The sequence below is a fragment of the Pholcus phalangioides genome, unplaced genomic scaffold (assembly GCF_987345545.1).
Source record: "Pholcus phalangioides strain wild (caught in Gottingen) unplaced genomic scaffold, Ppha-v1.0 ptg000009l_1, whole genome shotgun sequence".
NCBI lineage: Eukaryota > Metazoa > Arthropoda > Arachnida > Araneae > Pholcidae > Pholcus > Pholcus phalangioides.
The window spans coordinates 2315498-2327952 of NW_028301602.1; the positions used below are offsets into that span (position 1 = coordinate 2315498).

General features: G+C 38.9%; 1 protein-coding gene across 2 annotated transcripts in view; it reads right to left on the reverse strand.

The window, feature by feature from the left end:
- LOC149081623 (uncharacterized) overlaps positions 1–12455 on the reverse strand; it is an 87637-nt gene that overhangs the window by 5009 nt on the left and 70173 nt on the right. For both annotated transcript variants that reach the window (XM_089237038.1, XM_089237037.1), the window contains 2 exons: positions 8634–8796; positions 8218–8391 (listed from right to left, as the gene is read on the reverse strand). In XM_089237038.1, the coding sequence (XP_089093164.1) occupies positions 8218–8391; positions 8634–8796 (337 nt within the window). The remainder of the gene's footprint in view (positions 1–8217; positions 8392–8633; positions 8797–12455) is intronic.

Here is a 12455-nt window from a genome sequence, read left to right on the forward strand (position 1 = left end):
ACCCTGCAAAATGCCATCTGTTAAGTGTGATAAGCATATTAGTCTAGTGAACATGCCGAGGAATTACGGTTCCTAAGTAGTTCCTTGTGGAACTTTTTACTATTTATATTAATGATTTCTGTAACCTTGAACTCAATGCCAAAATAATCTCATTCGCAGGCGATACTGTACTTTATTCTGGGAATGATCAATCATTGAATCATTAACGATTTAAATCAAAGTCCGCAATTGGTTGCGTTCATTTCTTGAATTTTTTCTAGCATTATGCACTATTTCATCATGTTAAACTTCAAAAACCCTTGAATGGTGATTAACAATAATTGTTTTCTACTTCTATGGGTCCCTGTGCTTCGCTGGGCCTGCTGTTAGGACGACCCTGCTTTGGTATGTCAGATGTAATCCACTTTGCAGGCTGCATTTGGCAGACAGGTTATAAGCCCTTGTTTTAAGGAACATCTGTAAAACTCAGGTTTAATGTTTTCTTCAATAACTGACCCGTATGTAATCCGATTTCATAACATAGGAATCAAATATTTGAACAAAATTACTCAGCTCACACAAGGTATATTGAGTACTTTATATGCAAGGTACATATTATCCTGGCCAGATACTTTTCTTTAAATCTCCACTTGGAACTGAACAATTGGCTCCATGGACATTGGATTTCATACAGAGTTTTTCATAAAAGCGAAATTAGAAGTAAATCATCTGACTGATGCCATTGTATTGTAACAGATTGGGCTTGACAAATTAAACAATTTGGGTCCCCGCCACACATTTTAGGAGCGAAAAAATTTCCCTGCGAGGAAAACAGTCCAAAATATTTTTCTGGGGCATATTGACCCTAGGCAATAGGCTCCATAGACAATATAAAAATTACCTTCATTTCGCGGCCACCTCTGCAGTCAGCGGCCAACCTGTCCGCCCGCCACTTTATTGTAAATAAGTTAAAAAACGAGTTGTGTGTTTTCTTCCCAGTGCATTCAGAGATGTATAAAGGTCATAAAGAACTACCATCAGCATAAATACCTTAATTGATTAGCTGATAGAATTTCAGTTAGAAGTGCATTGCTCTTGTACAGGGGTTTACCGCTAGCTATAATACCCGGCGCTGCCTGGGTTTTCTTTAATGAGGCTTTTTGGATCACGCGATATCTTTGAGGGACATGCAAACCGTGTAAAAGTTAACCAATTAGCAACTTCCTGCGCGACTCATGAAATAAATCTATATTGGAAGAAACGTAGAAATGGATACATTTTTATCCCTTAAGGGGCGCTAAGTATTTTGATCCCCCTGAACTTCAAGTTATCCATCTGCCTGCTTTAGCTTTCAAAAATGCTTAAAGTTGTGGAATTTTTTCGATGCACTTTTTTTACGGGCTCATTAAAATATCCTAACTCACATGAATTTAAGCAGTTGAATATCAAAAGACAAATACAACGTCACAGACAAAATGCCCAACGAGGTGGCTGATAAAAAGATGCCCATAAGAATATGGTTGTCATATTTCAAAAATACAGCAACCCAATTAAAAATGCAATTAACACAAATTATAAACAATATATACACATGATAAAATATTATACAACATATTATACATATTATCGTCGCCCATAAAGAATACTTATGGCTGTCTTATTCTAAGAATGGATAGCTTCTCGATTTACCCCAACATGTTTATCGTATTTCTTTTTAAACGTGTCAATTGTGTTACAATTTACTACCTCCAGGGGTGAGCTATTCCATTTATTAACCCTATTAGAGAAAAATTCCCTGCGACACCATAGCCTTGCATTGTCCCTCACCAGTCGATACTGGTGTCCCCTTGTAAAAGCAGTCGATTGGCGCTGTGCTAAAAGATCATGCTCCATCCTATCCATCCCATTGAAAATTTTGAACACTTCGATCATATCTCCTCGACACCTGCGTTCATCCAATGTAAACATTCAAGAAATGAAGTCTCTTCATAACTCAAGCCCTGTGTGCCAATAAGGACACGCGTAGCTCTTCTCTGCACCCCTTCAACCAAGTCTATGTCCCTCTGTAGGTATGGTTTCCAAAACATTACAGCATACTCCAGTCCAGGACGAACTAAGCCTCAAAAAAGCGGAAGAATGACTTTAGGAGAACGCGAAGAGACCTTTTTGAAAATGAGACCAAGCATTGTATTCGCTTTTTTGACCACCGCTGAACAATGTTCAGAAAACCTAAGTCGCTCGTCAATGAGAATTCCCAAATCGGTGACCCTAGTTGCATCCGGGATAGTGACACCATTCAACTCGTAAGAGAACCGTGGGTTGTTCGAACCAAAATGAGCGACCATGCACTTATCAATGCTACACGTCATGTCCCATTCATTTACCATGCTGCAATCCTGTTTAAGTATGTCTTGAGCAACTCCCTATCGCTTTCATTCCCGATTACCCCTATTAGCTTCACATCATGTGCGAATTTGCTAGTAATCTCATCGATACCCTGATCGAGTTTGTCGATAAGTGAAAGTAGTATGGGGCCAAGGACACTTCCTTGAGGAAGTCCATTTGTGACGTCTGTCCAACCAGAGAATTCCCAGTTCACCATAACTCGTGGCGACCTATCTCTTAACCGCGATTCTATCCAATTCAGCAAGTTGCCCCCTATTCCAATCTCCTAAACGCTTCAAGAGTTTGCCATGTTGGACCCGATCAAATGCCTTCTGGAAATCAAGGTAAACAACGTCGACATTTTTGCTCTTACCCAAAGCCTTAGTCACGTGATCATAGAAGCAAAGGAGGTTAGTTACACATGACTTCCCCTTCCTGAACCCATGCTGATTATTCGACAATACATTATTCTCGTCTATCCACTTCACAAACTGCCTTTTGATGATAATTTCCAAAATTTTCGAGAGGGAGCTCGTCAAACTCACTGGACGATAATTAGACGCCACTTCTCTACTACCCTTCTTAAATATCGGAACAACGTTAGCCAGTTTCCAATCCCTTTGGACGATACCCTCAGCAACACTACTCCTGTATATCTGTGCGACTGGCCCAAACAATCCATTAGCAAATTCCCTGATGACCCTGGGATAGATATCTGGTCCTGGTGCTTTGCTTGCACATACATTTCTTAGACGATTTAGGACCTCCACGTCTACTTTAATATCGTTGAGGGTCTTATTACCCCCATGCAACACCCGTATATCATTATCTCCATTAAAAACCGACGCGAAAAGGTCATTGAAAGCATTACACATGCCTACATTGCTCTAGTCTAGAGCCTCCTATCGAGAGGGGGCCAACTGGCCCCTTACATCCATTATTGACGTATCGAAAAATGATTTTGGGTCAGAGCCAATGTTATCTGCCAACCTAGATTCAACTTCCTTTTTACTATCCCTTATCGCTTTCTTCAACAGTCTTTTATCAGTAAAAAAAATGATAGGTCATCTCGTCCACTTTTATACTCTGAATGCTCTTTTTTCAAGATAAAGGTTCCGCACGCTATCCGTGAACCATAGAGGGTGCGATGTACAAACACGCTTTTTACGAACAAAGGGTATGACGTCGTGCAAAACAGGACAGCTTCGTAGTAAATTCCCCCATTGGCTTACCACCCCTACTGATTCCAACCGGTCTTTGAAAACTTCCGCTAACCACCTTCTCAAAATATCAAAGTTCTCCGAAAACAAGGAACCAGTCTTTTGTTATCAACCTTACCCGAGGAAACGTTAGTGAAATCTGACGATACGATGATCACTGGAAGAAACTTCCCCCACCGAAACACGTTCAACTACATCCTCAGAACTAGTAAGAACTAAATCCAAGATAGCAGTACCCCTAGTGGCTTCCGATACAAAAAATTTTCGAGTACCAACTTCAAAAAGTATTTCATACCGATTTGCAGATGAAAGGTCCTCCCACTCAATACCTGGGTAATTGAAATCCCCTAGTATGAGAACCCTCTTTCGCTTACACATGTAGGAAATTTCATCATGCATTTTGGCGATGTAGTTTGGATTCCTATTCGGTGGATTGTAACAAACCAACAATAAGCTTATGACGTCTTTTGTTCTCAAGTTCAACCCATATGGCTTCAATATCACTTCTCTGCACGTTACACTCTCTAGCCTTCAAATAGGATCTCACGTATATCAACACTCCACCTCCTTTCCTATCAGATCTATTTCTCAAAAAAGTATCGTATCGTGAGATGTGTACGAAAGATTCATCCCATCGTTTGCCCAGGATTCTGTAATGGCTATAAGATTACAGTCCTCCACAACTATCATAGTTTCTAAAAAAAGTCTTTATTACCCAAGCTCCTGGCATTTAACACACATTTTAATTTGCCCGGTGGTTTAGTGTCAATCGAGAAGCTATCGAAGTCAGAGGTGGGTAATTCCCCGTCAGTACTGTTGTGATTATCATTAACTAACCCGCATTCCCGACTACGTGGTCTGGGAGTAAAAAACCTGACCTAAGACTCTCGTAAACCTCCCTCTTATTTAGATGGATCCCATCCGAACGAAGTCACCTATCGGTAAATGCGGGAAGTTCCAAGAACGTGACCCCAAGAGAGGAGCAAATGTCCTTCAGGTCTATATTGAATTGGTGGATCCTACTCCTACATCCCTACTACCCCTTGGCAGCACTGGAATCACTGCCACATCTGAACCCCCCCTCCCTAGCGGATAATAGTAAATCCCGGTATTCTGACACTCACTAATATTCGCTCTACCTGATTTGTTCCCACCCACAGAATCACCCGCAAGGGCAACTTTTGGTGATGAAAAACGTCTCGAACGTTGGCAATCTTCCCCCAGGAAGACGACAGCGCTCGAAACCCCGAAAATCTCTACACACTCTGTTCCCAAGTTCCCTAACCATAGAATAGCCGATGATTAAACCCCTATCACTATCCCCCCTCTACCTCATCCACGACCACCCATTCGCCCTCTAAAATGTCGTTGTTCGTGGAGATTGCTTCATCAACAGGTGGCTCGACGACCAGAGGCTCCGTTATAACCGGGCCCTCTAGCACCCTAACGTTTTCCCGTAAAGCTTCGACCTCGAGTTCCATCCAAGCACTCTTTACAATTGAAACTATCAGCTACTATGCGACGGGAGGTTCCCTGGTCTAGGGGTAAACTCTACACAACACTAGTCGAGGCATAGTAACACTATTGGTAAAGCTAGATAATAATTACTAAAAATAGGAAAATGAGAAACGTTAACTGGAAATTAAAATAATGTTACATTACTATGCAAAATATAAGTATTTAAGAGATTATACGAAAAAATGACGTAAAGTAGAATGCTCAGCACTAAATCACGAAGAATAAAATAAATATGTATATAAATAATACAACACCACCCTCTAAAAAAAAGTATTAAGCTACGAAGTACAATTTATACTTATTAGAATTAGCTAACTATCTCAAAACACTAACACTACAACAATAGGCCCAAATGGAAGGAAAACAAAGTTATTGAGAGTACCCGGGAAAAAGTATACACTATTTGCTAACACTAACGTCCAAAAACCTACGAATTTATATCAAAGAAGCGAGAAAAAACAAACCTGGAGAAAAAACAATGAAAATGAAATGCGAATGAGAAAAATAAATTTAAGTCGATCGAAAATACACAACGAAAATTTAAAAAAATGAGCAATATAATAAAACAGCTTATCTCGCAATCCAACGTGCTCTAAAAAAAAACACCGCAGAATATGACCCAAAAATAACCACGCCAAGTCAAACAAAGAGAAAATTGCGCACTGACGTAACGGATACGCCTTCGGTAATCCCGGCAACGGTTTCGGATAAAACTTCTATTGGTCGGTGAGCGGAGCGCGATAAAAACACGTCCGTTCCCAACGACGGCGAAGACGAGAATGAATAAGGAAAGATTATATCTTCTCAAGCATGAAAATTAAATAGTTGAAATCGATGTTATTGCATGTGAATGGTCCGGCTAATTACTTCATATTTAATCTACTGAGCTTCGTATATCTCTAAGCGAATTTTTTCCAAAAATCGAGAATTCTACACAGTTTTTAAATTATTGATGTTATGACAAAGTCAAATTTCCGCATTTCTACAGTAAAATTGGCAATTTTAACACCGATTTCTGTGGGGTCATCCTTTGCCTGACCCTCAAAGTGTTGATTATGGTATCTATTCAAAAGTATTACTGGGAGGATTGAAAAAGTGACAAACCATTATAAAGGCATATATATACACACATATATACACATACATATATACATACATACACATACACGTCTGAAACGCATTGCTAGGGAACCACCTTAACCAAAGTAAACGTTCGGAAAGTGATTGTTGAGACCCCATAACCATTGTTACCAGACAATTTTTTGCCCATTTGGGGGGCATTTGCCCTGCTCTGACGAAATTTTAAAGTGTAGCCTATCGTGCAAGTCGTGTCCCATTTGATATACATGCAAAATTTGGTGACGATCAATCTAAAATTGTAGATTTGTATAGAGAACATACACACAGAAAATCAATTTCATAGATTTGTCAACGTACTATAAAACAGGCTTTCATTAGGCTGACGACCACTTTGATCAGAAAAAAATTAAACAAATCACTTTGGTGCTTGCTTCACTCAAATCAAAATATGTTGAGCAGCTAGAATTTTAATTTAGACAAGTGACGATGTTAATTTCTTCAGTTATCAATTGATATAGGTTTGGTTTCCCTTCTTGGTGTTACAAAATAAGGTTCAAGAACCATTTTGATCTTCTGACGAAGATCACATGACAATATAATTATGGCAATAAATGCAAGGGAAAATATTGGTATTTAAGAATAGTAAATGAAAATATCCAAATCTCCAAAAAAGTTGGAGGGTTGTTTGGGGATCCTTGTTCAGCCGTGTATTGTCCTGATGGGAAAGTAAAATTAATCCAAGCAATCACGAAAAGACATGCTTGCTATGTGCTTTCTAGGAGAATACCTATGAAACTTTCTACTTGACAGAATGCCGCTTTTTAGGTATCACTTGTGCTCATCTGTAGTTTCTAAAACAGGGTCATAAAATAGAAGAGGAAAGATACTTTGCCCCCCTCCCCCATGAATCTCCTTTCCAAAGCAATGCTAGGCAATTTTCCAAGGATTTCACACATTGAATTTTTACATTTTTATATTGCATTGTAAGTATTACTGTGATGCAAAAGCATTTTTTCCGATTTCTCGGGAAATATTAATTCCAGAGAAAGGCTTCTCGGGTGGGAATTCCTGTCAGCCTAATATATTGGTTCACACATTTTGGTGTAATGCCTGAAAATTTGTGTTGCCCTCAAATAATTATATCCATACAAGAGAATTTTAGGCACCAGCAATTTTAGTCGCCATTGACCTGGCTTCTGTGTGTGATCCGTCTAGTCCTGCTTTCAGACAACTTTTTTTCTTCAAACCGAGCACAACTCAGGTCTATTGCCATAGGCAATTTACTACCTAGTGAGTTGTGCCGGAAGTGTAAGTGCGTGTACCTAACAGTCTGAGTGCGTATCTATAGTCCGTTTCAGGTTAACTTTGCAGTGCAGAGAAAGGCAGAGAGTATTCCTTCGCCGCAAAATATAGTTCCCATATATCGGAGGCTTACGATGATCATTTATGCAGAATATTTCAATTTTTTGAATGATTGAAAATGAATACTGAAAAAATAGTGTTCTAAATCGATCTTTATTCGTTTAAGAATTTTAAAATAGAAAAAAAAAAATGATCACCATTATGCGTAAAAAAGATTTTTCTCAGTGAGATTGGCGAGAATCAGCTATACCTTACCGCGACTGCGCATCGATACATTGGTTGAAAGGCTTTCGTTGTCATAGCAACGTGTGATGCGGTTCCCTCGTAGCTTCTTCACTGCAAAGTTAACCTGAAACGAACTAGTGTTGTGCATGATTTCTGAAAGCTGCCATCTATATCTCAGAAGTGGAGTGATGTGTAGTGACTGAATATTTGTACTGTTTGTAGGACTTGCTCTCTGTGGCGAGACTTTAACGGGGAGATTAGCTCGCATTTGCGCCTCGAAGTTAGGAACCACAGAAAACCAACTTCAGCCGACGGCGGGGCTCGAACCCTGGTCCCCGCGATGCGAGTCCGTCACTATGACCACTCGACCACCACAGCGGCAGACTAAAACAAACTGCAGGTATATGTTAATTCAGCATAATGAAGTTATAAATTGTTTGATACTTGCCTTTTCTCTTAGAAACTAAATCGCAGTTAAGTGGCGAAATACCAAACACTTTCAAGAACTCTTGTGAAATGCGATCGATTTCAGAAATACGTATAATTTCTGCCACGCCAGCAACTATTCCACCCATGGCAGACCACAAAACCAATGCAGTTTTAGAAGCCATTCCAGTTGAACCTTAAGACAAGACAAATTTTATATAAACCACTTTCAACTCAGAAGACTTAAAAAAAAATACACAATTTCGAAGAATTGCGAAAACGAAGATGCGCATGCATTAATCAATCTTATGCCCCCAATGTTTACCTGTAGACTGAAGAGAAATTTAGATATTCTCACTACCTCGTGAAAAATTACAACTCATTCTATACGATCAATAATGTCTAAAGAGGGCTTCAATGCATTATATTTTAACTTACCCAGAAAAACACAATTCCTCGCAATTATATTGAAAACTGATCCATATTCATCCAAAATGCCTTCGTCGCCAGCAGTAAGAAAAGTTAGCCTAGGTGGATATTTACCCTCATACAATCTGATTGCCGGAGCTTCTAGATATCGGATTCCTCTGCTTATAAGTTTCTGTGAAAGTCCACACACAAATTACATGAGGAAAAATAAATGCAGATAAAAACATTAAGAAATGATTTATATATTTTTACCAGATGTTCAACAGCAATTTTCATATAACAATTAAAAAGAAAGATTTCCTTTAATAGTTTTTTTTAACTGCGAACATGGGGCTGCATTAATAAAAAGTAAATGATTATGATTCTGTATTAATGATTCTTTTAATTGCAAGTAAAGCCTCATCTATTAGTAAACTGAACAGGAGCAAATCACGCGGATCCCTGGAAATCAGATGTTTTGCTTTTTAACTCCCTCCCCTGCAAGGGATCTTCACTGAATCTTTGACTGTGCTGTTAACGTACACAATCAGACCGAGAATTAGGGTAAAGTATCAGGGAGTTCAATTTCCCCTCAGTTTTTAAAAATCGAGTGATAAGGAATCCCAAAATAGCAACAATAGTAAGCTGAAATTTATCGATGAACTTCGAGCATATCCGAATATACTAGTCAAATCCCATGTACCAAAAATTAAAAATATAGCTGTATCCCACAGGTGTTAGCTTTTTGGTTAGAGTACACCATTGGCCGGGCCCCCAGGCCAGGATTTTTCGCGGGCCCCCGAAAAATTTTGTGCACCTCCCTTGAGAAAAGATGGTGTATTTTTTCAGTAAAAAGAAACCCTTTCGGGAAGAAAAATGTTGAATGGGGGCCCTCCATGAGAAAATCTTACGATACGACATTTGTATATGCAGCAAAACATCGCTACAAATAGATAATAAATGCATCTACAATGATATTTTTTTCAAATCTTGTTTGGAATTGCCTGGCTTAATGTTAAACTCTCAGTACAACGACACCATGTGCTATGAAAAACGCGCCTATAACCCGATATTTTTTAGGAGAATTTTGAAATCGCTACAATATTTATATTTTGTTCAAAATAGTTTTGAATTTAATTTTAACTTCGCCACTTGTTCTCGTTCTTTTGAAGTCTGATGACAATATTTTGCACCAAGTGATCACCGAAAGCTAACGTTGTTTGTATTGCTGCACTATGTGTACGACACACAAAAGCACTATGCGGTAAGCTTCTGTACAGGGACAATATACATCTAAGTGAATTTTAAAAATAAACTAATCAATTTTTTGTAACGAATAAATACATAAAAGCGTATTTTCCGATATTAACAATGCCGATATAGAAAAAATGACAATAGCATAAATCTGATCACACGTGAGGATAATGCTACCTCTTTAATCCCTCTACCACAATATTTTTTTTGGTCCATAGAATATTGTTATATCGAGGTTTCACTGTCGATTTAAACTAAATATAATTGTGTGCGAGATAATTATCATTGAGATACGATTGTGATTTGTATATAATTTTACGCAATACAATAGAGCTTCCCTATGGGCCAGTTAAAAGAACGAATTGGTTAGGCGATATGGTTTCCCCCGTAGAAACTTGTGATTGCCATAGGCGTATTGCCATTTTCACGAGGGTGGGGTTGCGTTTTTACCTGCAATAATTTTCCCTATAATCTCGGCTCTGGGGGTTAGAACCCTAAACCCCCTTTGCATACGCCAATAGTGATCGTGATCCATGGTCGGCAGGACCGCAACTGGGGGGGGGGGGGCAAGCAGGTATCTTGCCCAGGACCAGAAGAGTGCGCAAAATTCATCTTTTATAGCCTCTTCAAAATTACAGGGGGGGGGGATGTCAAAATATGTGCTTACCTCAGCTGATGTAGTTTAGTTGCGGCCCTGATGGCTAGTGTTCAATGTCAAAGTCTCTCGATTAACGATACCTTTATTATGGTATGTATTTTTCTTCGTCCGCAGAATATCGTTATACCGAGATTTCACTGCAGTTTTATCATGCATAATACTAGCTACAATACCCGGCGCTGCCAGTGTTTTCATTTATTGGGAGGATTGGAAAAGTGACAAACCATTACAAAGGAATAAATGTATAATACTGGCAGGATTAAAAGAAGTGACAAGCCATTGTAAAGGCACGTGTAAAACGCATTACTAGGGAACCACGGTAATCAAAGTAAACATTCCGAAAGTGATTGTTGAGGCCCAGAAACCATAGTTGCCCGACGATTTTTCGTCCATTTCGGATATCTGCCCTTCTCTGACGAACTTTTGAAGTAGACTATCGTTCAATCCGGGCCGTGTTTGGTATATATATCCAAATTTTGGCGACGATCGATCTAAAATTGTGGATTTGTATAGAGAACATTCACACAGAAAATCAATTGTATATATATATATGCACAGTATCAAATTTATTCTTAGTTTCTCTCGGATAAGATATCCACCGCATCTCTATAGTTTGGTTGTTCACCATGGAAGCAAGTATACTCGTACTACACCAAATGAAACTAGAATCTCTACACATGACGAACCAGTTTGAAACGTTTTACGGAAAACAATTTCTATCCAAACGTTTAACTTCAATTTAGAACATCAAAGATTATTCCTATAACGCACGGGTTCTCAAACTGTGCGCCTCCAACCTTTGTCATGGTGTGAGGTTTTCGAAAATATTCTTTGTTAAACTGCCCTGGAGAGCCGGTGGAGCTCGCAGATAAGCATTGAATAGGGGGAAAGAGCGCCTCAGGTGGAAAGTTTGAGACGCCCTGCTCTAACGTGAAGTTATTCCATGCAATGATTTTTTTAATAAAACGAAGCTATTTCGTTATGCCAGGCGATTCACTACAGGCGTGCAAAAAGAATTTAGTGAATTAAAGAGTTAAAATAATAGTACTGAAAACTTTTCATTGGCCTTGGTTGAAGCACCGGCCTGAAAAATTGTGAGAGAACTGAAATAATTCAAATATTTATGTTCACTTCATCTATTCAACTGAGCAACTTTAGAGTTCTGTTACAGTCGTTTATACGACGTTCAAGAGGCCGAGTCAAAACGTTTTATGTATAAGTCGAAGTGAATATAACAGCCTTTTTAAAAATTATCCCCCCCATACATATAAAATATTATAAAATTTCATGTCTTTAATTGCATTTCAATTCTGTTCTAAAAAAATATTTCATACTTGAGGAAATTAAATCACATTTCAAATCATTTAAAGAAATAAAATTTGGCACAACATTACCTTTGGGGAGTACAAAATTGAAGCAAAATCTTCAACTTGCAAAAATTTCCCCATCTTGGACTTTTTTTTGGCAGTAGATGATTTTCAATCAGGAGCTTGCTCTTTGGTTGTTTCTCTACTTTATAATCGTTTCAAAAAGTTGAAACGAACATATTCAACTGGTTTGCAAGCAGGGCCGTTATTTCAACTTTTTCTAGGGGACACACACACACATCTGTATACACCATCTTTAGTGTATTTTCAAAAGCCAGGGGCCCAAGCCAACAGCCCCTAAATGACGGGCCTGTTTGCAAGATGAACTTTCGTTATCAATTTAAAATTCTTGAATTCTTCCAAAATTCTGTTATAGAGCGTTTTGTTTTTCCGACATTACGAACGACGAATTTGACAGTCAGCAAGCAGTGCCGTCTGAACGCATGGACCCACCCGAGCACGGCCCGGAGGTCTCAAGAGAAGAGGGAGGGGGCCTCACAAAAATGGGAAGTAATTGAAACTTGAGAATTCTCTAGGTTGGACCTCAGAAAAATCAATTGGTCCGGAGGCCCA